A 23,350-nucleotide genomic window follows, 5' to 3' on the forward strand; every position below is an offset into this window, starting at 1 on the left:
ATGTCCATTGAGTCGGTGATGCCATCCAACCATCTGTCGTCCCCTTCTCCCGCCCCCAATCCTACCCAGCATTAGGGTCTTTTCCAATGAGTCAACCCTTCACATGAGGTGGCCAAAGTATTGGAGTTTCAGCTTCAACATCAGACCTTCCAATGAACACCCAGGATTGATCTCTTTTGGGATGGATTGATTGGATCTCCTTGCAGTCCAAGGGACTCTCAAGAGTCTTCTCCAACACCACAGTTCAAAAGCATCACTTCTGCGGCGCTCAGCTTTCTTCACCGTCCAACTCTCACATCCATACATGACCACTGGAAAAACCATAGCCTTGACTAGACGGACTTTTGTTGGCAAAGAAATGTCTCTGCTTTTAAATATGCTATCTAGGTTGGCCATAACGTTCCTTCCAAGGAGTAAGCGTCTTTTAATTTCATGGCTGCAGTCACCATCAGCAGTGATTCTGGAGCCCCCCAAAATAAAATCTGACACTGTTTCCACTGTTTCCTCATCTATTTCCCATGGAGTGATGGCACCAGATGCCATGATCTTAGTTCTCTGAATGTTGAGCTTTAAGCCAACTTTTTCACTCTTCCTCCTTCACCTTCATCAAGAGGCTCTTTAGTTCTTCTTCACTTTCTGCCATAAGGGTGGTGTCATCCGCATATCTGAGGTTATTGATATTTCTCCTGGCAATATTGATTCCAGCTTGTGTTTCTTCCAGCCCAGTGTTTCTCATGATGTACTCTGCATATAAGTTAAATGAGCAGGGTGACAGTATACAGCCTCGACGTACTCCTTTTCCTATTTGGAACCAGTCTGTTGTTCCATGTCCAGTTCTAATTGTTGCTTCCTGACCTGCATACAGGTTTCTCAAGAGACAGGTCAGATGGTCTGGTATTCCCATCTCTTTCAGAATTTTCCACAGTTTATTGTGATCCACACAGTCAAAGGCTTTGGAATAGTCAATAAAGCAGAAATAGATGTTTTTTTGGAACTCTCTTGCTTTTTCCATGATCCAGCGGTTATTGGCAGTTTGATGTCTGTTTCCTCTGCCTTTTCTAAAACCAGTTTGAACATCTGGAAGTTCACGGTTCACGTAATTGCTGAAGCCTGGCTTGGAGAATTTTGAGCATTACTTTACTAGCATGTGAGATGAGTGCAATTGTGCGGTAGTTTGAGCATTCTTTGACATTGCCTTTCTTTGGGATTGGAACGAAAACTGACCTTTTCCAGTCCTGTGGCCACTGCTGAGTTTTCCAAATTTGCTGGCATATCGAGTGCAGCACTTTCACAGCATCACCTTTGAGGATTTGAAATAGCTCAACTGGAATTCCATCACGTAGAGTCACAGTAATTGAAAACAAGTGATATTGGCATAGTGATTTAAAAAAAGAGTGGAGCTAGAATAGAGTCTAATGAAATATCCCTCTGTGTTTTGGAACTCAGCAGTAAAGTCAGTTGCAGATCCCTTATCAGAAACCTGGATGTTCTGTAAAATAATTTTTGGATTTCAGAACAGCTACATGATAGGATCGCTAGCATCCCCAGCAGAATCTGAGAAAGTGCCTTGCAGTTAAACCATTGATAATTCTTCAAGTGACTTGTTTAGGTAGGATAAATAAAGATGGTATAAAAATATATCAGCTCATAATTTGTACCAAATGAATTTTAGGAGAAAAACTTTTCCTTTTGGATTTCAGATTTGCAGATAAGGGACTGTAGACCTCCATGTCAATTTGATGGGGGGGAACAGTGGTTTATCTTACACATTTCTGGAAAGGAAAGTTGGACTTCTACCTCATACCATATATTAAATTCTCAAGATCTTAAATGTGGGGAAAAAAGAACAACATTTCGAAGATTGTTCACCTTGACATTAAAGGAAGCCTTCCTGAACAAGCTAGGAAACCAAAAGACCGTGGAAGAGATGACTTCGTAGAAATCCGGACAGACAGCCCAGTGTGCATATTGGATTCGCTGGTGGGCAGGGAAATGCCACGAGAGGCAGCATACATGCTTTTCTCTCACCCTACAGGAAAAACATTCAACAGTGGTAACATCTAATGCTGATGGAGAGGCGGGGACAAGTAAATTGTTTTAGGTGGAAGAAGCACAGCCTACAGTGTTTTTGCAGAGTACTCAGGCGCTGTCACTTTAGGGAACCTGTTTAGTAGGTTTAAAAGCACTAGCATGGAAGTATTTAAATTTATCCTTAATTTGGTTATCGTAGCAAAAATCTGAAAACACTCTTTAAGTTTGCTCAGTTAGGAGACATTCTGGTGTGTCCGTCTGTGCACCTAGAGGAAGAAGGATAGTGTGTCAGTGAGTAAGATGTAGTAGTATCCTAATTGTGCATCTTTTTTTTCCCATTCATAAAATTTTTATTCCACATTATACTTGGGTTATTCATAAAAATCTCATAAGACGTTAAACAAAGCCATCACCTCAAGTTATTTCCATGTTAACTTTTTTTTTTTACAGCACATGCATGTTAGGCAAGTATATTAAAAAATCACAAAAGCAAAAACCCTGAAATTTAAACATATGAGATTTTTGTTTTATTGCTGTGCTTGATATACATGAAGTAATAGATATCAAGCAATTCACTTTTATTGCATCTTTGTATATTTGTTCTTGAGTTACCTAAAACATCTCAATACAAAGAACATGAGTAGCAAAAGTAACGAAAGCCAACAGCTGGTGACTTTACAAATAATGGAATGTGACACGTTTCTGCCCTTATCCAGAGAAAATTGAGTCACAGCTAAAGGAACACTTTTGTAGTTAACGGTGTGCACATTGAGAGTGCGTATTCCACAGATAACACGTGATTTAACACATAATATCCACGGGATATCCATTTCTACTACAGCCTTGGAAGTGCTCCAGAGTTTAAAGTACTCGCAACTACACCTGTGATTAGAACTAGTTATTCCTTTTATTCCCCACCAGGGGAAACCAGTATGTAGGCAGTTTTCTTTTGTGCATTTTTAACTTGTTTCATTTTGAGCATGCATGAGGACTATTAATATTTTCCCGAAGTAAAAAAGAAAAAAAGATGAAGGGAGGGGAAAGGGAATAGAAAGAGACAAATGAAGTGATTTTCTGAAATGAGATGTAAAGAGTTCGCTAGGGTTGAGTAGAGGTCCGGAAGGTCAGCTTCCCCACCCCTCCAAAAATAACTTTTTTTTTTCTCTTTATTGCTTTATACCTGGGTTACCATTACTTGCGTTAATGATGGAAGTGAGAGTTGCCTTCACTCACCACCGATAAAATCATGTAGCATTTTGGTATAAATCCTCCCAGACACTGGCATGCTCTGCACTCTGTCCCATCACACATCTTACGCCAGGGGAGACAGAAGCCCTGTTTTAAGACTGCATGGTGGTCTTTTGAATGTCTGGTTTATGTAACCACTTTTCCACTGAAGAACACTAAGGTGCTTTCTAATTTTTCACCTCTGCAACCAGTGTGCATGCATGTTCCCAATTTTAAACTTAGGCTAGACTCCAGGGAGGAATTAGTGAGAAAAATTTTTACTTTTGATTATTGTTCTGTTCAGTCGCTGAGTCGTGTCCAACTCTTTGCGACCTCATGGACTGCAGCATGCTAGGCTTCCCTGTCCTTTTAACTATCTCCCAAAGTTGTGCAGACTCATGTCTATTGAGTCAGTGATGCCATCCAACCATCTCATCCTCTGTCGCCCTCAGTCCTTCACAGCATCAGGATCTTTTCCAATGAGTTCTGTCAAAATGATTTTTCAGAAAAAAATCTGAGCCTCTCACCAAGAGTGTAAGTGTCTCTTTTCAACCTTTACATTTGAGGATATAATTCTTTATCTTGGGAATCCTATGGATTAAAAGGATGTGTATCACTTAAGGGTTTCCCTGGTGGCTCAGATTGTAAAGAATCTGCAGAATCTGCCTGCAACGTGGGAGACCTGGTTTCAGTCCCTGGGTTGGGAAGATCCCCTGGAGAAGGGAATGGCAACCCGCTCCAGTATTCTTGTCTGGAGAATTCCATAGACAGAGGAGCCTGACAGGGCTACAGTCCATGCGGTCGCACAGTCGGACACGACTGAGCGACTGACACTTTCATATCACTTAAACATACTATTTGCCATTCTTTACCTGCTTTTATATCCTCCCTGTTTATCCTGCAGAGTTGTGTGTGTTTTAGGGCAGTTGCCCTCTTGTTAGGAGTTACACATTTGGTTTTTAGGTTTGTTCACTGCTTATAAATTTTTATGTAAGCAAATCAGGTCGCTGCAGTACAGCTGTAAAGACATAGGACTTTAATCAGTACAGTAAGTATGGCCTGGAAAGATGGACCATTTGAGCAAAGATCAAATCGGGTCGTGGCTCCATGCTTGTAGAGTGAACCCACGCTTGTACTCAAGGGTCCACTTACAGACCTAACGGCAGTCTGGTTGTAGTCATTGGCAGTGCTGGGTCCCAAGGTGGAGGTGGAGAGGTGTGCGGATGTGTGTGGGCTCTACCCGACCCGGCGGTGTGAGGGTGGGGGGCTCCTTTGGAATGCCTGGGTCAGCCTCTGCAGCCCTGCCTGCCTTGCCCGCAGCTCATGATGGAGCAGTCTAAGAAGTCCTCACTCATGGTAGCTCGCAGCATCCTAAACAACAAGCTAATCAGTAAGAAGCTGGAGCGGTATCTGAAGGTGAGGTGCACACCCCTGGCACGCCGGCCCAGTCCCCAGCCGCGACCCCGCGGGTTCTCCCTTTCTTCATGCCGCGCCCCTCTCCGCAGGGTGAGAACCCTTTCACTGACAGCCCAGAGGAGGAGAAGGAACAAGAGGAGGCCGAGGGAGGTGCCCTTGATGAGGGGGCGCTGGTCGAAGCTGCCGGGGTCGCGGAGGTTGCAGAAGGCACGCCGGCGCAGCCCCCAGTGCCTCCAGAGCCAGTACCTGGAGCCGCGTCCCCACCCCCGCCCCCGCCCCCGGAGGAGGAGGAGGCCGTACCCCTACTGGGCGGGGCGCTGGAGCGCCAGATCCGAGGCATCCCAGGCCTTGACGTAGAGGCTGACGACGAGGAGGAGGAGGAGGAGGAGGGTGGAGGGGGCGCTCCATGACTCGCGGCGGGCGGGGCCCGTGGGGCCCAGGCTGGAAGCTGAGTCTAATAAAAGTTCCTCCCATCCCACCTCGTCGTCGTCGTCGTCTTTTGTCTTTGTGCTGCACGGTCCGCCTGGGCGAGTGTCCAGGCCTCACCGCTGGGCTGTGTTTTGTCTGCGGGTGGGACCTGGGACGGTTGGGTTGGGCCTGCGCATTGGCAGCGAGAAGAAGGGATACGCCTGCGAGCGGTGAGGCACAGCGGCCAGGAGCAAAACTAGGAGGCTACGAACACTGACCCGGAACAACCGGAAGGCCAGCCGAGGTGATAAAGGAGGGCCCGTGAACTACAGCCAATGGTATCGCGTAGAAGGGGTGACGTATGCGCCTGGTCTATCAGTAGAGGACGGCGGGAAGTGCGTTGAGCGCATGCGTCCTGTGGTAGCCTAGAAAAAGGAGCTGCTTGGCGGGCGGAGCTGAAGACATGGATCAGGGCTACGGAGGTTGGTGTGGGCGACTCTGCGGGGTGGAGCTGGAAGGTGGTGTCCGGGCACAGTTCAGACGCCACGCAGGGGGCTGCGGGCCGGAGACTACACCCGAGCGCGGTTACTGCAGTTCGGTCTTGCGGAGAGGCGGCTGGGGCGCGCGCGCGCAGCTCATTGGACCTCGGCCCTGTCGTTCCCGGGGCACTGCGTGCGGATTGGCCGACGGGGCCTGAGGACGTTGGCCGAGTTCGGCGGGCCGACGCTGGGGCGGACTTCGGGGGGCGCTTCAGGCAGTCGGGGCCGTTTCAGTTTTTCAGCGCCGGCTGGGTCGGCCGGGCCCTGCCGAACCCCGCCGCTCGCAGGCCCGGTGTCCCTTTTGGAAGACGCCACAAAATGGCGGCGCCGGGGGGCGGAGCTATGGCGGGAGCTCGTGGGGCGCAGGGTCTGCGGCCTGGACCGAGACGGGACCGCTGCCTCTTCCCGGGCTGTCGTGCCTGTCTGGGAACCTGCGGGGTTGGCTGGGGCCTCCGTGCGGCACAGGAGGCCTGGGGCGCTGGTCCCGAAAGCCGTGTGGGCGGCGCAGTTTCGGACCCCTTGCCGCCAGCCGGGCGGTGCGGAGCAGCAGGGCCTAGTGCAGCCTCTGCAATGATCAGCCTCACTGGGCGCCTGTCGCGGACCTGGCTCATGCAGATCTGGGGCAAGACACTGAGGGTCAGATGCTGGGTACCTTCTTGATCAAAGCCTGGAAACATGATGTGCTCTGGGGTCGTGACAGACTGGTGGTTCTCCTAAAGGTTGTCCCCTGTGGTGGCCTGGAGACGCCAGAGGGGCCGTGGGGGGGGGGGAGTGCTCTTTACCCACTTGGGTTTCAGGGCCTGTGGCAGGAGGGACCTTGAGCGACCTGCTCTGTCTCTGGAATCTGAGCCTCCTAGGAGGCCTTTGCTCGGTGCTGGAAGCCGCGTTTGCCTGCAGGGAACAGTTAGAATATGAAGGACTGGGCTTGACCCGGCGCGGATCTCTATCCGGGCTTAATGAGGTTCAGACACAGGCGATCAGATCTTGGCTGCCGCAGGGAAGGTGTTTTGAGAGGTGGCAGCATTAGCAGGAGGCCAGCAGAAATCGCAGAGAAGCAGAAAAGTACTGGTATGCTGGTGTGCTTGGGTGGTTCAAGGTCGTTGAGTGGTTCAACCTGGTTCTCTGGTCTGTTTTGCAGTCTGAGTGGATCTCACCATTCTTTGCCTGCCTCCCTAACCAGATTTTTCAGCTAGTAGTAATCCTGCCTTACCTGGGCTCTTAGCTTAGAGAGGTTACACTCTGCTCCCTTTCCTACCTACCAAAAACCTTTTCAGACTCGGTTTAGGTACAGCAGCCTCCCGGAATCCTCCGTAGCTTTTCCACCTAGAGTTATTTCCTAAGACTTGTTGAGGTTTAAGAGTCGCTCGTTGGCCATCAGAGGCACCTCGATCTGGGTCCCAGGTCCTCCTCTTCCTGCTCCTCAACATGTTCTTGGGCAAATGACTTATCCTCTGGAGCCTCTGTGTGCAACAGAGTGAACAGTACCTATTTCAGGGGTTGTGAGGTTATGTGAACGGCTTATGCTGCTTAGACCAGTGCCACAGAGTTGGTTAGTTGCTGTTAGAAACACTACTCTGCTTTTCTGCTGCACAGATGTGGAAAGCTGTGTGACGGGAGATAACCTTCAGCAGGGTGACTTCAGTTCAAGTCCCATAATGTCTGAGCCTTAGCTCTCTAGCTCCCTCTGAGTGGCATTCTGGGATCACCAGTTGAGTGTCAGTCACATGTTGGCATACAGTAGACATTCATCTAATGGTGTGGATTGTCTTGGTAGGAACATTCGTGCTTGGTCGCTAAGTCATGTCCAGCTCTTGCAACCCCATGAACTGCAGTCCACCAGACTTTTCTGTCCATGGGGTTTTCCAGGCAAGAGTACTGGAATGAGTTGCCGTTTCCTACTCCAGTCCTGGTAGGAGAGAAGGGATGTATTTGAGAGGAGGCTTTGCAGAGGTGAAGTCATTTGGGAGGTGTGAATGGTTGCCTGTGCCCAGCTCAGTGCCAGGCTGGAGACACAGATGAAGAGGGACCAGATAGATGCTGTCATGGGAGTGTCCGGAGGAGCAGGGGGAGCCATCACAGAGAGGAATGCCATCTGATGCCTTAGGACCAGGCTGAAGCCCTGGGACTTCAAGGCCCAGGGGAGCATTGGAGAGTTCAGAGTCAGAAGAAGTGAGGCCTGCAGAGGCACAGCTGTTGTCTCCAGATAATCAAAGTTTGTTCCTTGTCATGAGGTTCTTATGGCTGCTTGAGGGGGCTGGAGTGGGGACTGTGTCCTAATGGTGAGTGAGCTGGTAGCTAGTCCTGTGTGTCTTCCTCAGTTGTGGGTTGAGGCTTAGGTCAAGGTCCCTCAGCAGGCCATGGACCAGACTGGCCTGGAGGTCCATCCCCCTCCTCTTTTTTCTGCCTTGACCTCAGGCAGGTGGAGTGTGATAATGCAAAAGCCAGCTGTGGGATGACTTTTAGGGGGACACTGTTGTGGTTTGCTGCCTTCTTGTAAGGCTGGCACTCATCTCCTTCAAGGAGATCCCTTTATGCTCCCCAGAAGCACTTGTTCTCTGGTGTGACAAATATGACTGTAACTCACAGATATGTTCACAGGTTACGGGGCATGGAGTGCTGGACCTACCAACACCCAGGGTAAGTGGGACCTGCTTGTCAGGGAGGCATGGACTCCCCCACCCCCCGGCACTAGCATGAACATAGCTGAAACCAGGAAGCCTTTTTTGTAAAGGGCCAGATAGTAAATTTTTTGACTTTGCAGGCTACATGGTCTCTATAGAGCAGAAGCCACCATAGACAGTTTATAAACAAGTAGGTAAGACTGTGTGCCGATAATGTTTACATAATGACACTGAAATTTGCATACCATGTAATTTCCACTATGTCATTGGACAGTCTTTATTTTAACAATTTTTGTTGTTCTATCTTAAGTAAATAGTTGAGGGTATAACCAAAGATTTTTATAAATAATAGACTTTTCAGTAGTTTTAGACTTATGGGATTGATCAGATAGTACATAAAACTTCATATGTGCACCCACAGCCTATCTTTGACCCAGGCACAATTCCCTTTATTATTTTAGTTAGCAGAATGTGTTAACGGTTTATAAGCCAGTGTTCATACATTGTATGGTCTATAGTTTACATTAGTTTTTACTCTGTTACACAGTTTTGTGAGTTTTGACAGATATAAAAATGTGTCTTTTGTCAGAATTTGCATATTGAGAAGTATTATTTCGAATTTGTTTGTTTGTTTGTTTCCCAACCGTTTAAAAACATAAAACCCATTCTTAGCTTGTGGGCCCTACAAAAACAGGGCTGTGGACTAGATTTGGCCCCGGGCCCATTCATGGACCCTTCTCAGGAGTCCCCATCATGGTGCTAAGTGTGTTTGAAGAACTAGAATGTGCTCTCTGGTGGGCGAGGTTTTCTGCTTTTTGCCAGCATTTGTTCCAGGGGATCGGTTGAAGGTTTCCTTTGTTTTCTGAGCCTGGAACTTGGCCCTCGCACCACTGGCAGCAGAGTTGCTTTTGAGTCCCTTTTCCACCCATCACTTAGCTTCCTAGCAGGAGGCCTTCTGTGTTACTCAGGCACACGATGTCCTCTGCTCAGTTGAGCTGGGGACATGATTTTCCACCAGTGCACTCCGTGCTGTTGGCAGTGCCTTAGATCTGGCTCCTGGTGAAAACTGGCACTTTAGAATGGCTCTGCCTCAGGGCCTGGCCTGGGCAGCCTCTTTGCTGCTGGCCCCCGCTGGACGAGCTTCCTGGAAAAAGATTTTCGGTTGCCCTAATGGACGGCTTCCTTAGGCGAGATGCCCTGGTTATGCTTAGCTGAGCATTTCTGTAGGAAATGAGTTTTACAGCTAGTGGACCCCACCTTTCCTGACCTCAGTGGGCAACCAAGGGTGCCTCCTTGCAGCACTGACCTAGCCACCTCAGCTCTGGCCCTGTGGATAGTGGAGTGAGGTGACGACTGTCCTTGGGTGTCTCGGCTGGGGTGGGGGTGAGGAAATCGGTCTCAGATGCCTTCGTTTTGTCAACAAAAATCTTGTATGTTTTTGTTTCTTCTGATCTAAGGTACATATGGAACTGGTGTGGCCAGTTGGCAAGGTAGGCCCTTCTGGGGGTCTGTGGGTGGGTGAGTAGGCCTCTGACTGGCTACCTAGGGGGGCTGGGGTGCAGGGACTCCCATCTCCCATCCTTGGTGTGCTCACGGTTGTCCTGAAGGCCCAGCAGACTGAGTCTGAGATACGGGGGAGGGCTGGGGGCAAGCCTCGGAGGGAGCTTGCTGGAGGTACGGGGTAGGGAGGGTTGTGGTGGTCTGCTCTTTGGTGGGTCCGTCAGTCTTCCAACTGCCAGCTCCTGGGCTCTCTGGCTTTGGATGAGAAGCAAGTCTTATGATTCGGTATAGAAAACCCACTGCTCAGAGCTGAAGCCTTGCCCTCCTGCTGCCTGTTGGCAGGTGACGTGTGCAGTGCTGGGGCAGTGGCAGCAGCCCTTGGTCCCAGGACCCTCTTCCTTCTCCGCAGGCAGTGGGTGCTCCTTGCCTGACTTGTCCACCAGGGACTGGTCTTGTAGCTGCTGAGATCTGACTTAGCTCTTCCTCCCTCCATCAGGTTATGAAAACTACAATTACTATGGTGCCCAGAACACCAGCGTCACCACGGGAGCAACCTACAGCTACGGCCCAGCCTCATGGGAGGCCACCAAGGCCAGCGATAGCCTGGCGCCTGGGGGCCCTGCCATGCACATGGCTTCTTACGGCCCAGAACCATGCACTGACAGTTCTGACTCCCTCATCGCCAAGATCAACCAGCGTTTGGACATGATGTCCAAGGAAGGAGGAAGGGGCGGGAGCAGCAGCGGTGGGGAGGGCATGCAGGACCGGGAGAGGTGATTATAGACCTGAGCCCTTCCCGGGGGTCCCGCGTGCCCCGCTTTGTACAGATGGGAATGGGCACCTGCTCGTCCTGGGAGGGCTCTTCCCCAGCTCCCTGCTCAGTGTGGGGTAGATAAGTTGAGCCTTCGTTGGAGCAGAGGCATTTGGTAGGACTTGCTGGTTTCCTGGGTGGTGGGCCTTAGGGCATGCCTGTTAGCTCAGCTATGTAAGACCCCTTACTTATGCATCAGGCACCTAGCATCTTCTCCCCGTTCCTGTGGCCATGGTTTCATTCCCCTTGTTCAGTGGTGTCTCAAAGGGATTTGGTCTGTTTTACTTTGTGAGCATCTCAGAGGGGTGTGTGGCGGTTTGGTTTTGCTGCTGTGAATGTAGGGAGGTGTGCTTTGCAGGACGCCTTGAGGTCATGCCTGGACAGTGTGGTGACGGGTTGTGCTTTCTTTGCAGCTCCTTTCGCTTCCAGTCGTTTGAGTCCTATGATTCCAGGCCTTGCCTGCCTGAGCACAATCCCTACCGCCCCAGCTACAGCTACGACTATGACTTTGACCTGGGGCCTGATCGCAACGGTGGCTTTGGTGGTCAGTACAGTGACTGCCGGGACCCAGCCCGTGACCGGGGCTCCCTTGATGGCTTCCTGCGGGGCCGTGGCCAGGGCCGCTTCCAGGACCGGAGCAACCCCAGCACGTTTATGCGCGGCGACCCCTTCATGCCACCTGCAGCCTCCTCTGAGCCTCTTTCTACTCCGTGGACAGAGATGAACTATGTAGGTGGGCGGGGCCTTGGAGGCCCCTCCCCCAGCAGGCCCCCACCTTCCCTCTTCTCCCAGTCCATGGCCCCTGACTTTGGCATGATGGGCATGCAGGGGGCAGGTGGTTATGACAACTCTGTGCCCTATGGATGTGGCCGGTCACAGACCCGGATAAGAGATCAGGTAAGCCTAAAGTATTTTAGAGATCTTATGAGACCTTGTGTCACTTTTTTAAAGTGCAGTTCAACTTCTAGTGAAAATGTACAGAATTGTGCAGCCTTCACTTTTCAGTACTATATAGTTAAGAGTGTTTCCATCATCCCAGAAAGAAACCTGTTATTAGCAGTCATTCCCTCTTCTTTCCCCCAACCCATGGCAACAGCTTATCTAGCTTTTGTCTTTCTAGATGTTCTTCTGGACATTTCATATGAATGCAGTCATATAATACGTGGCCTTTTGTGTCTGGCTTCTTTCACTTAGCATAAAGTTTTTGTGTTTTGGCGGGGTGTGAGGGTGGGAGAGGGGCCAACCGTGTTGTTTTCCTTTGCTTTCTGAAAGACCTTTTCTGCCCTTGTTCTCTGACCTTGCAACCCCTTTGTTCTTCATTGCTCTGGGGACAAGTGGGGACCATCAGAGTAAGTAATACATGGGAGTGTGCTTCTGTTTGTAGCCTCGGCGGAGAGGGTTCAATCGCTGTGGCCCAGAAAACTTGGGGAGGAAACGGAAGCAGCTGCAGATTTACGACGAGCCTGACACCAAGCAAGCTCGAGCTGACAGCGAAGGAGATTTTTCTGAAAACGGTATACCCTGGGGCCTGGGTATAAGATGGGTCAGTTGCATGTTTGGTGTTCTGTCTGGACAGTGCACTCAGGGGAACTCAATGACGTGTGTCACTCACACTCCCAGAGTCCCCACTGTAGTCAGGATGAGTACAGTCACTCTGGATAGTGAGTTTGGGAAGTGAAAACGGGGAGTGGGCCTGCTGCCAAGGGGCTGACTTTCTTTATTCCTTTGTGTTTGGTAGATGATGGAGCTGGTGACTTCCGGTCAGGAGATGAAGAATTCAGGGGTGTAAGTTCGCCTTTACCGATCAACCTCCAGTGTCTAGTGTGGGATTTCTTCCTTTAGCATCTTCCTCACAGAGAGGCAGGAACAGCTGCTGTGGTGGATTCAACTCCACCTCATGAGTTGATTTAATAATCTGACTTGCAGCAGGGTTTCTGAGAGTTTTCCACTTGAAACAATCCTTGATTTCCTGAAAATGTTCCCAGCTCTCTGCCCAGCCATACCTGTGTCCTCACAGTGATGTGCCTGGCTGCTACATGGTAACTGCGGTGGCCATGTACGCTGAGGCTTTCAAATAGGCACTGAAGACTCATTGCTACCAGCTCTGCTGGTGCTGAGTTGCATCCCTGTCCTTCAGCTCTTAAAACCAGTCATGGGAGATGGGTGTCGGAGGCTGGCTCTCAGCCAGGACCAGGCACAGGCACCTGGGTGCAAGCCTGTGCAACCTCCTGCAAACTCTGATCCAAGTCTGGGGCAGGACCTGGAAATTTGGGCGTATGAAGCTTCATTCAGGGGCTTTTAATGGTCAGGTGAGGTTGGGGGGGGAAGGGGAGGAAGGCCCTGGGTACCGTGACTTTTCAGCTCTTCTGATTGTCTTGCTTGTTCCCTGTCTAGGTTGTTTAGATCTTGAGTCTGGGGATTTCTGTATACCTGCTGATAGATCTGTATGTCAGCTTGATGTCTAAGGAATGGGTTCAGTTACATGAGTTGTTTTTATCTATACCTGACTTGTTATAATGTTTGGTAGATGTAAACAAGTAGCTGGGAAATGTCATAAACCCCATATTCAGTAAAAAGTGCTAGGACTAGCTCTTTCTACAAATCGGGGTTTCTTGACATTGTTGATGGCTGAACTTTTGGTATTCCCATGTACAGAACTGTGCATTTGCCAGAGATAGTTCTCTAGCTTTAGAAAGAACTGAAAGCTGGTCTGTGTCTTTAATTTAAAAAAAGCAAGTTAGTTGTTACCACAGAATCTCAGAAGGCAAGCAGAACTAGTGACAGGACACTCAGGCTCCATCCACGGCCCTGGGACTTGTCCTGATACGTGGTGGCTGTGTTCCTGGTGGCAGAGCGACCACCAGGTGGTGGCAGGGAGCTTGGCTGGTTGTGGAGAGTTCTAGAAATTCCACCTCACAGTGTGACTTTGTGCCCTTTTTCAGGAGGACGAATTCTTTGACCCCGGGAGGCAGAGAGGTAGGCATCACCCAGCATCCCTTTGAGCTTGCTTGTGTCTGCCCAGCTGCCCTGTACTCACTGCCTAATGCCCAGCTGAGCTGGGCTTCTGAGCAAGGTTGGAGGAGGGGCTGGAGGCTCAGGGCAGAAGAGGGGCCATGACTGCCAGGTGGGCCTTGGCCTTGCCACTCGCTCTGAGGCTTTGCCTTGGTGTTTGCAGCAACACTTGCTGGAAATAGGTCTGTTTGCCTCACTCAGTGCAGGCCCTGGAGGAAGGGGGAACTCATCTCTGGGTGTCTGCAGTAGCTCGAAGTGGTAGGGAAGAGAGAGTCTCAGAAATGCAAGAGAGAAAAGAAAAGGCACCCTCCAGCCTGTCTTCTCTGTTCCCTCTTTGGCCAGTGCAGGTCCCTGTACTGTTTTCTCCTGGGCTTCATTCTGTCCACAGTTCCCTTGCTTGCCAGGCCAGGGCCATGCTTTCGGCCTCTGTGGTGGGGACACTGGCACAGTGTGGGGCAGAGTTCAGATGCCTGCCTGGGAGGGGAGCAGGGGTGGGGGGAAGCCTGGATCCTCCAGAGGCAGTCACTGCCCAGCAGGTCCCAGCAATTTCAGTGTGAGAGACTTAAGAGTCCCAAATAAGTGGCAAGAACAGAGCAACGTTAAGCCCTTTAGGAAGGGCGTGGAGAGCCAGCCGCTTGTTTCTTTTCCTGTTCCCGTGGGTTTGTCCATAGCTGGTTTCCCACAGGCTGCTCCCATAAATCATGAAGGCCCTGGCTTAGATGCTCCTTCTCTTACATGTTCAGGTTTAGCCAACCCTCTGAGGTCCTCCTGCCCTGTTTATTGAAGCAATTACATCCATAGCATGGGACCACACAGAGCATTTAGCGGCTCGTGCAGCGGGGTAAATGCTAAAGCAAAGGTGACATGTTTATTGCGCGCAGGTCCTGCTGCCTACCCGGGATGACTTTGCTATTAAACAGCAGTAATAGTTTCAGGCAGTGACCTCTTGCCAAAAATCCCACACGCCCTTTTGAGAGGCTTCTGAGCAGCGCACGCCGGTCGCCATCTTCGTGGGACAGTCTCGTGACTGGCATCAGGGGTAGGGGTTACAGTTCAGATGCTTATCCAACCTTGTTTCAGCGTCCGGCCCTGGCTCTGAGCCGCGATGATGCGGCCTGGCCCCAGGCTGCAACTCTGGGCTGCACAGCTCTCTCAGGAGCTCCCGCGCTGGCCCCATGGGATGGACGGAGGACCGTTTGGTCTCTTCCCATTTTTATTTCTGGGATTGCTTCCTGCATATCGCTGGGAAAGCCAGAGATTGATGGTTCTTGTGAGTGGGAGGTAGAGTTTGGGCCACCAGGGATTGTCAGACCTGCTGAGGCCCTAGTTCAGAGGAGGCCGACAGAACAGTTGTCATGGTCCACCTGGAGGTGGGACGGAGGGCGGTAGAGTGGCTGGCTTTATTCTCCGAGGCCTTCCAGCTGCTGCCTCTATCTGGGAAGAATTGCTTCTCTGTCTCCTTAAGTAACATTGGGAGAAGACCCAACGGTAGGGTGCTGGACTGGAAAAGCAAGATAGGGAAGGAGAGAGAGCAGGTGGGCCGTAGTGTGAGTGGGGTGGGCGGGCTGTGTCCCTGGCCCATCCCAACCTTATCAGGCCCTGGGGGGACTGACGTGACTCCCCTGGGAACTGCTGAGGGGTCTCATCAAAGGCCCACTCCTTTTGGGAGCCTTTGACAGCCCCTTGCTGCCTCAGGGTGTTCTGACCCTGCCATGTGTGGAGGCCACAGCAGGGCATGGGGTATGGTGGCAGAGCTGTGGCCCCCATCAGAGCCCTGGTGCTCAGCACCTCTACACACTCCTCAGAGTGTCTGGCAGGGACTTCTCTGTTACAGGAGAGAAGGACGACGAGGACGATGAAGTGAAGAAGAGAAGGGAAAAGCAGAGGAGGAGAGACAGGATGCGAGACCGAGCAGCTGACAGGTGAGGAGGCAGATGAGGTAGGCACTGTTGAGGCTCTCCTGAGCTCATCTGTCTTCACTCCATAGTGTGGGAGGTGAGGGGCCTGGTCACTTCATTTCCACCCCACCCCACTCAGGGCCTGATAAGGTTGGGATGGGCCAGGGACACCGCCCACCCACCCCACTCACACCACGGCCCACCTGCTCTGTCCTTCCCTGTCTTGCTTTTCCAGTCCAGCACCCTACCATCTGACTCCGGGTGTGTGTCGGGAAAGCCTTGTCAGGTCAATGGGAGACAAACCTGGGGAAACATACTGAGTCTTATCCTTGCTGGTGTTGCTTGCCCTCCTGCAGGCCTGTGAGGAGTTCGCTTGTCTCTTGGCTGTCATCCCAGACAGGTGAAGTGCATTCAGCCAAGCTGCCAAGGTGTTTTGGGCGACTTGTTCATATAAATCCCAACCACTTGTGGAGTTTGACACGTATAGATGCGGTCTTCAAGATTTAAAAGCAACAGTGCAAACCCCAAAGGGCATTGGTGTGAGCACAGTGTGCACCTCTCCTCATAAACCATTGGAGTACATGGTTGATGAGGCCTTGACCAAGCTGGCTACTGCCCTGTGTGCAGGTTCTCTTGATGACTTGAGAGGAAATCATTGCCCTTAAGGCTCAAATGGGGATAATGGTTTTCCTGTGCAAGTAACACTGAGCAAAAGAGCAAACAGTAGAGGCTGGAAAGTGGGGTAGGAGGAGTTCCAAGTGTTACAGAATTCACTGAAATCTTATCTTTAAACAGATGAATAAAAATGATGCTTATTCTAGATCTGTTTTCATGCCACATGGGAACTGAGATTACTATTTTAAAGGAATCTTTAGACTGCCCTGGGCTTCCCCTGTGGCTGAGCTGTGGCTCAGCTGCAGGTGGCTCCCACCTGCAATGTGGGAGATGTGGGTTCGATCCCTGGGTTGGGAAGATCCCTTGGAGAGGGAAAGACTACCCACTCCAGTATTCTGGCCTGGAGAATTCCATGGACAGTCCATGGGGACGCAAATAGTCGGACACGACTAAGCAACTTTCACTTAGACTGCCCTAGTGACTGAAGATCCTCAAAGAAATTGGAGAAGTTGTCATAGGGGAGGTAAAGATGCAGCAGAGAAGCGGGAACCTGTATTTCTTTGGTGGCTTCCTAACAGTTGTGCACATAGGGCCCAGGAGATTTTCCTCTTCACTCCTCTTTCAGGGGTATCTGCAAAGGCAAAGGTGTCTTGTGGCACTTGTCCAACAAAACTCTTGATTTGCCAGAGGAGGATTACTGACTGCCACAGGGCCTCTGCTGTTAGACTCCATGAGGAGCAGAGCTGAGGGAAGCAACACCTCGCTCTGGGGGTTTGGGGGTCTGTCTGTAGGGTGCTCTCCCCTTGTCATATGGCATGCATATATCTGGTGAGATTTTGAAAGCACACAACAAAGAAACCTCAGTTTTCATCCTTAGGTATGATGTGTCCTTCCGTTGAGTCCCATTGGAGAACTGAGATCATGTGAGTTTTTAATTTTGTGAGATCATCAGGAATTCTGTCATACAAAATGGGGTCAGTTGTCTTGTATCTTCCAAGTGGCTGCAGAAAGAAACATCTGAGAAGCTATGGAGTTGGGTTCTAGGCCCCCAGAGCACTTAGGGAATCCACAGTTCTGAAAAGTCTCTACCTCTTTGGGCCAAAAAGTGTGGTATGGTAGTAAAGTGCTACAGGAATCATTTTCCTGAAATACTTGCAAGGTTGTACTCTGATTCTTAATATGAGGAAGCTTGGAGTAACTGTTACTCTGACTCAGAGATGAGCTGGTTATCTGCATCACTGCTTTTCTTTTTTGTCTTCCTTCTCCAGGATTCAGTTTGCCTGTTCCGTGTGCAAGTTCCGTAGCTTTGAAGATGAAGAAATCCAGAAGCATTTGCAAAGCAAGTTTCACAAAGAGACACTGCGCTTTATAAGTACCAAGCTGCCTGACAAGACGGTGGAATTCCTCCAGGTAAATTACACTTAGCCTCCATCACGGCGTGTCCCAGTGATCCTACAGGTGTTCTATCCCCCACAGAGAAGGGAAGCCTAAACTAGGTCAAGATTTCTTTTTGCAGAATAGCAGTGTGCAGGTCCCTGAGGCAAAAGGACAATGAGAGCTCCACTCATAGTAGTTCGCACTAATTCTGCCCATGGAGCTGCTCTGATGGCTGTCTTCCCATCCTGAGCGCAGCTGAGATAAGGCTGTCACCACCCACCGTGGGCTTGGCAGCCACCCTTGGTGAGCTGCCTCTGGTGCAGTTGAAAAAATACCCACATGTGCCATCCACCCTCCTCATTTCATTTGGTGCATCTCCCAACCTCTCTAGGAATACATTATAAACCGGAATAAGAAAATTGAGAAGCGGCGTCAGGAACTGATGGAGAAGGAAAGTACAAAACCAAAACCAGATCCTTTCAAAGGTGAGTTATGATCTGAGGGGGCCGTCGGGGGTGTTAGTCCAGATCACAAAGCCCAGGTCAGGGTGGTTGAAAATGTGACAAAGTGAAGACAAATGGGAAGAGCACTTAGCAGGGTAAAGAAACCTTCATGTGTGGCCTAATGTAGATGACAGCTCTACAGGCAGCTTATTGGGGTGCTATTTAAGCACTCTGATGTTTTTCCTCAGTATGAAGAGAAAGGACCGAAGGATGAGAAAAGTTAAAAATAAGGTTCCCAGGTGTGGAGGCCGTGTGTTCTGTCTCCATGCACCTGCTGGAGGGCAGGTGATGCGTGTCTCAGATTCTGTCCTAACTGAATCCTTAGGGCCACCGGGAGAAAATGTGCGCCTTGATGGGGAGTGAGTGGGAGGGAAGCATCACTTGGATGCTGACCCAAATCCCACAAGACTGGGGTGTTGTCAACAGGGATCGGCCAGGAGCACTTCTTCAAGAAAATAGAGGCTGCTCACTGCCTGGCTTGTGACATGCTGATCCCGGCGCAGCCCCAGCTCCTCCAGCGGCACCTGCACTCTGTCGACCACAATCACAACCGCCGGGTGAGTGCCCCCCTGGGGTGGGGTGGGGCAAGCAGTCCTGGCTGCCAGTGGGAGTGGTTCAGCACTTTGTATGTCTCATGTGGAAGCTAACATCTTTAGGGGCTTTTGCCATATTCCATCAAGTCCATCATTTCATGAAGTGATTGTAACATGCACCCCAGTTTCTATTAAAATCTGAGGAAAATGTGTTGCTTAAGATTGACTAAACACAGTAGCTGGAAATCTCCCTGGGTTGAGAATATTCCCGGTAAGTCACATGAGTAAATTACCCAGTTGCTGAAAAACTGGATTTCTAACAAGCTGAGACTGAGGGCCACTCAGAGCAGATCCTGGTCTGGAGGACTCAGGATCAGGGATTGGTTTGATCCTTACTAGTTGGTGGGCCCTGAGGCTAAATGCCAAAGTATTGGCAGTTTTGTTTTTTTTTTTAATAAAAGGTCAAACTGTAAATATTTTTAGCTTTGCAAGCCTTCAGGTCTCTGCCTTAACTTGTTAATCCTCAAGTCTCAAGTCTGTGGCTGATGGGCAGACACAGCCACAGGCCTTACATAAAGGAATGGGTGTGGCCGCATCTGGCCTGCAGGCTCTAGCTTGCCAAGCCCTGGTTTAGCATCTCTGTGGTTAGTTTACTTGACTACCAGATTGGAGCTACCTGCCTGCCCATCTCCTGGTATTACTAAAGACCAGACAAAAACCACAGTACAAACAAGGGATTATCATCTGAATGTGTTAAGCTCTAAAACAGTCAAATGTTTGCAGCGTTCAGACTCTTGCTATAGAATTTACTTGTAAAGTCAGTATAACTCAGAAAACTGAAAAGAAAAAGCTTGCCCTTTTCCCCTACTGAGCCCACATAGCTTCTGATCTGTAAATGTTTTTATTTCATCCTTGCTTGTACACGTGATAGTTGGACATCAGTGGTGTGCCTGTGCTTTTTAAGGTCTCAGACTTACCCCACTATTTCACAGACTCAGTTCTGATTCTTCTCTAGTGCTTGCTTGCTTTCATTATTGGGGACTTGCCATACTGAAGAAAGATTTTAGTTGCATAGGACGAATCTCAGAACAAGTCATTGTACCCAGGCTGGTTTATTCTCTTGCTCCTCTGTGCACAGTTTTTAAAAACTCACGTTTGATTCCCTTTGCAGTTGGCTGCTGAACAGTTCAAGAAAACAAGTCTCCATGTGGCTAAGAGTGTTTTGAACAACAGACATATAGTGAAGATGCTGGAAAAATACCTCAAGGTTTGTGCTTCAGAGTCCAGTAGATGGGAAAAGCTTTGGAAATGGAGGATGAACTAACTCTCTGGGTTTGAAATTCTATCCAAAATGCAGTATTTAGCATTTCTGAGTCTTTTGAAGAATTGAGAGATGTTGGAATGTATCAGGCTTGGGGATTCCACAATTGTGCATTCCCTGAGACTCACTGCTTGCCTGGGAACTCTGGGACATGGTCCTGCTTGATTAATCTGTGCAGTGGTGCTATCACCATGAGAAAACCAGACTGTCTCTCCATAAAATAGCAACCAAAATGATGGTGAAATGCTTACAACAAAACAAAAAACTGAAGTAGATGATAATTCTCCATGTAGATGCTAAAACGTTTTTGCTGGCAGAGACAACCAACAATAAGATGGGGAACAAGGGAGAGGGAAGAGCTAGCAGTGCCATAGTACCAGGAGCAGAGTAATCAAAGAAAATCCCAAGGAGGATACCCTGGAGAGGAGTCTGGTTAGAAGAGTCTCTGGTTCCTCCTTTGGAAGCCCATTTTGCTAAGTGCTCAGACCCATGACTTCAACATTTGGGGCTGGCAGTTAAGATTCAGCATAACCTGACTAGGACATGTTTGCCCTCCTCTCAGTTATTAATTGCTTCAGTATTTGAAGATTCATTTCATCCATAAAGGGTTAGAATTTAAATAACCAGTGTAAGAACCATGACTGATCAGTGTTTTACCTTGTGGCTTAGACAGACTTAAAGTTTCTGGAGTCAGCTATTAACTCAAGCTTCTAAATACTTTTTTTTTGTTTTGGCCCTACCTTACAGCTTGTGGAATCTGTTCCCCGACCAGGGACTGAATCCAGGCCATGGCAGTGAAAGCTCAGAATCCTAACCATGAGGCCAGCAGGGAACTCCCTAAACACCATTATTTTTTTGGTATGTGGGATCTTAGTTTCCCCAACCAGGGATCGAATGCACGTCCCCTGTAGTGGAAGCTGGGAGTCTTAACCACTGGACTGCCAGGAAAGTCCTAAACACTGTATTTTAAAACATTTTCTGATCTGCTAGTGATACTGTTTAGTAAATCTCATTTTCTTCACTGTAAAATGGGGGTAACCTTCATGCCAGGGCTGTGTGTTTAAATGAAACTTTAGAAAGAGCCTTGGGACTTTTCCTGGTGGTCCAGTGGTGAAGAATTTGCCTTCCAATGCAAGGGACGCTAGTTTGATCCCAGGTCAGAGAACTAAGATCCTACATGCCACGTAGCCAAAAACAAAATACAAAAGAGAAGTAGTATTGTAATCGATTCAATAAAGACTTTAAAAATGGTCCACATTTAAACAAACAAAAAAAAGCCTGAACTTCTGTTAAAATGAGGTTTTGGGGTTTTTGTTTTTTTTTTAATTGGGTTAAGAATACCTATGCCTTTTTAAACTTTTCCTCATTATATGCTTGAATAACAAGTGCAAAATAGTACTGTTGAAGCTTTTCTGAGCATGTGTAGGATTGACTCACTTGATGTGATTTAAAATGTTTCTCTTGTTGACTCTGCCCATCATGAAAACATGAACTCCCAGCAGCCTGAGCCTCAGTCTCTCATTTGGACAGTTCTTTAGACTGCACTAACCTGGGTTTCCTCTTCTTGGCCAGGGTGAAGACCCTTTCACCAATGAAGCTGGTGATGCAGAAATAGAAGGAGATGAGAATTTAGGAGGTGAGGATAAGGAAGAGACACCTGAGGAGGTAGTGGCCCAGGTCTTAGCTGAGGTGATTACGGCAGCAGTGAGGGCAGTAGATGGAGAAGAAGCACCTGCTCCAGAAAGTGGCGAAATGCTGGCCAAACAGGAAGACCCTGTGGACACAGCTGAGACCACTAGTGGTCCCCACCCCGAAGCAGAGACACCCTGCAGAATGGCACCTGAGAAGGGCAACACTGAAGCAGAAGCTGGAGGTGAAGCTGCTGAGGCTGGAATCGAAGTGGAAGCCATGTCAGCAGAGTCAGAAAGCACCTTGACAGTCACAGCTGCTGCAGAAGCCACAGTGGAACAGACTGATGCAGAGTCCAAAGATGCTATTCCCACAGAATGATCCTCCTTTCCCTGTTTCAAGGGATATGTTATATAATGCATTATTCTCTCTCCTTTGGTTTGTAAGTAGTACTAGGATATGTGATACTGGAATATTATTTTGGCGAAGAGACTCAGCCATTTCCTTCAGAAAAGTGTACCTCACAGGCTTGTCTCACAGAGTCGTGTGGCTTTCTGCCTTGGTGTGAAGGCTGCAAAAGTTGTACATTCCCCCAAGTGGCTGTGACATCTCTTTACACTGTAGTTGGAATGATAAAAGTTGGATAATTAGACTTTGCTGATACTTTGCTTGTTACATACAGCCACTGGCTGAATGCATCCCTTTTTATTATATTTTGGTCTGGGAGCAGTTCAATACTAGGATGTATCTTGCTTTATAAAGCTTTTATTGTTTTTTTTAAAGTTTCCAGAATTTACTTTGGCTTCAGTTTTTGATCCCTGCTTTTGTGGTACACTGTGTGGTATGTGGTCCTCCTTCACAAGAGGTAGCAGAATCTTGTTAACGTGATTTGATTCTGTCACATCAGTGAATTCTCAAAGGCCTGAAGAATCTTACACGTGAACCATTGGAAGCACACCTACGGACCCTCAAGAATGAGGATATTTTGCCTAGGGCATTGTTTCCCAACCTTTAGTCCTTGGTGAATCACCTTTGCAGTGTTTTACCTCATTTGTGTCCCACCTCTGCATTACTTCAGGGTTTCTTGTTTTTCTTTAAATTGAGTTACTTTTACTTAAATATATTTAAAAAGAAAATTTGATGTCTTGTGAATGGAAAATCAATGTAAATTGCCATAGAGATTTTCTGTGGAAAATCAAATAAAACATTATATTTGAGATAAATATTCCTTTGGAAGTTTCTGAATCTGTAAGAAAAAAAGCTGGCATGTGTTAAAGGTTAGTAAGCAATAGTTATACTTTCATGTAATCAAAAGAATTGGAAGATAACCACCCTTTTGAAATGATACTGCTGGGTCTGTTTTCCTATAAACCTTTGAACTGTCGTACTTAGGAAAGCATTGGCCAGTAGGAAATTATTAGAAAAGAGAGCATCTGTTTGTATACCAGGTGCTGATTCATGACAAAACTTAGATATGTGCACTGCTCTGAAGGAGCCTTATTGGAGATGTGAGATGAGTATTTATGAAAAAGTCAAATGGTAGAACTAAGAACAAATAAACTGCTTAGTAAGCAAGAAACAGTGCCTCTGAATCTTTTCTACTCATCATTCCTTAATACTGCATTTATTTTGTTCGGTCGCTAAGTTGTGTCCGACTTTCCAACCCTATGGACTACAGCATGCCAGGCTCCCCTGTCCATCTCCCAGAGTTTGCTCAGATTCATGTCCATTGAATCGGCAATGTTACCTAACCATCTCATCCTCTGCCAGCCCCTACTTTTGCCTTCAATCTTTCCAGGATCAGGGTCTTTTCCAGTGAGTCAGCTCTTTGCATCAGGTGGCCAAAGTATTGGAGCTTCAGCATCAGTCCTTCCAAGGAACTCTCGGTTGATTTCCTTTAGGATTGACT

The 23,350-nt window shown here is 48.7% G+C and overlaps 2 protein-coding genes across 35 annotated transcripts in view; both read left to right on the forward strand.

Moving 5' to 3' along the window:
• Positions 1-5,152, forward strand: part of AKAP8L (A-kinase anchoring protein 8 like) — a 32,100-nt gene extending 26,948 nt beyond the window's left edge. For 11 of the 15 annotated variants that reach the window (XR_014056972.1, XR_014056973.1, XM_081501212.1 and 8 more), the window contains 2 exons: positions 4,579-4,674; positions 4,764-5,152. Coding sequence is in view for 13 of the 15 variants with exons in the window: in XM_081501212.1 (XP_081357338.1) it covers positions 4,579-4,674; positions 4,764-5,084 (417 nt within the window). In the remaining 2 variants the exon portion in view is untranslated. Of the gene's footprint in view, positions 1-69; positions 3,785-4,578; positions 4,675-4,763 lie in introns of those variants that run through there. The other 4 variants (XM_081501223.1, XM_081501221.1, XM_081501217.1 and 1 more) reach the window with 1 other exon arrangement.
• Positions 5,106-23,020, forward strand: AKAP8 (A-kinase anchoring protein 8). 20 transcript variants are annotated; one of them, XM_081501192.1, is made up of 14 exons: positions 5,106-5,386; positions 8,220-8,258; positions 9,700-9,732; positions 10,239-10,515; positions 10,967-11,450; positions 11,938-12,067; positions 12,292-12,338; positions 13,496-13,529; positions 15,400-15,487; positions 17,347-17,488; positions 17,847-17,940; positions 18,385-18,515; positions 19,663-19,758; positions 21,385-23,020. In XM_081501192.1, the coding sequence occupies exons 4-14, from the start codon at positions 10,367-10,369 to the stop codon at positions 21,820-21,822; spliced, it is 1,833 nt and encodes a 610-aa protein (XP_081357318.1). In that variant the 5' UTR covers positions 5,106-5,386; positions 8,220-8,258; positions 9,700-9,732; positions 10,239-10,366; the 3' UTR covers positions 21,823-23,020. The 20 variants fall into 20 exon arrangements, with proteins under 20 accessions (XP_081357318.1, XP_081357322.1, XP_081357330.1 ...); XM_081501188.1 differs by lacking the exon at positions 5,106-5,386 and adding an exon at positions 5,489-5,564; XM_081501189.1 differs by lacking the exon at positions 5,106-5,386 and adding an exon at positions 5,489-5,564 and having other exon boundaries at positions 15,403-15,487.
• Positions 23,021-23,350: the final 330 nt, after the last annotated feature.

Source organism: Giraffa tippelskirchi, chromosome 6 (assembly GCF_054371585.1).
Source record: "Giraffa tippelskirchi isolate mGirTip1 chromosome 6, T2T-mGirTip1v1.2.pri, whole genome shotgun sequence".
Taxonomy (NCBI): domain Eukaryota; kingdom Metazoa; phylum Chordata; class Mammalia; order Artiodactyla; family Giraffidae; genus Giraffa; species Giraffa tippelskirchi.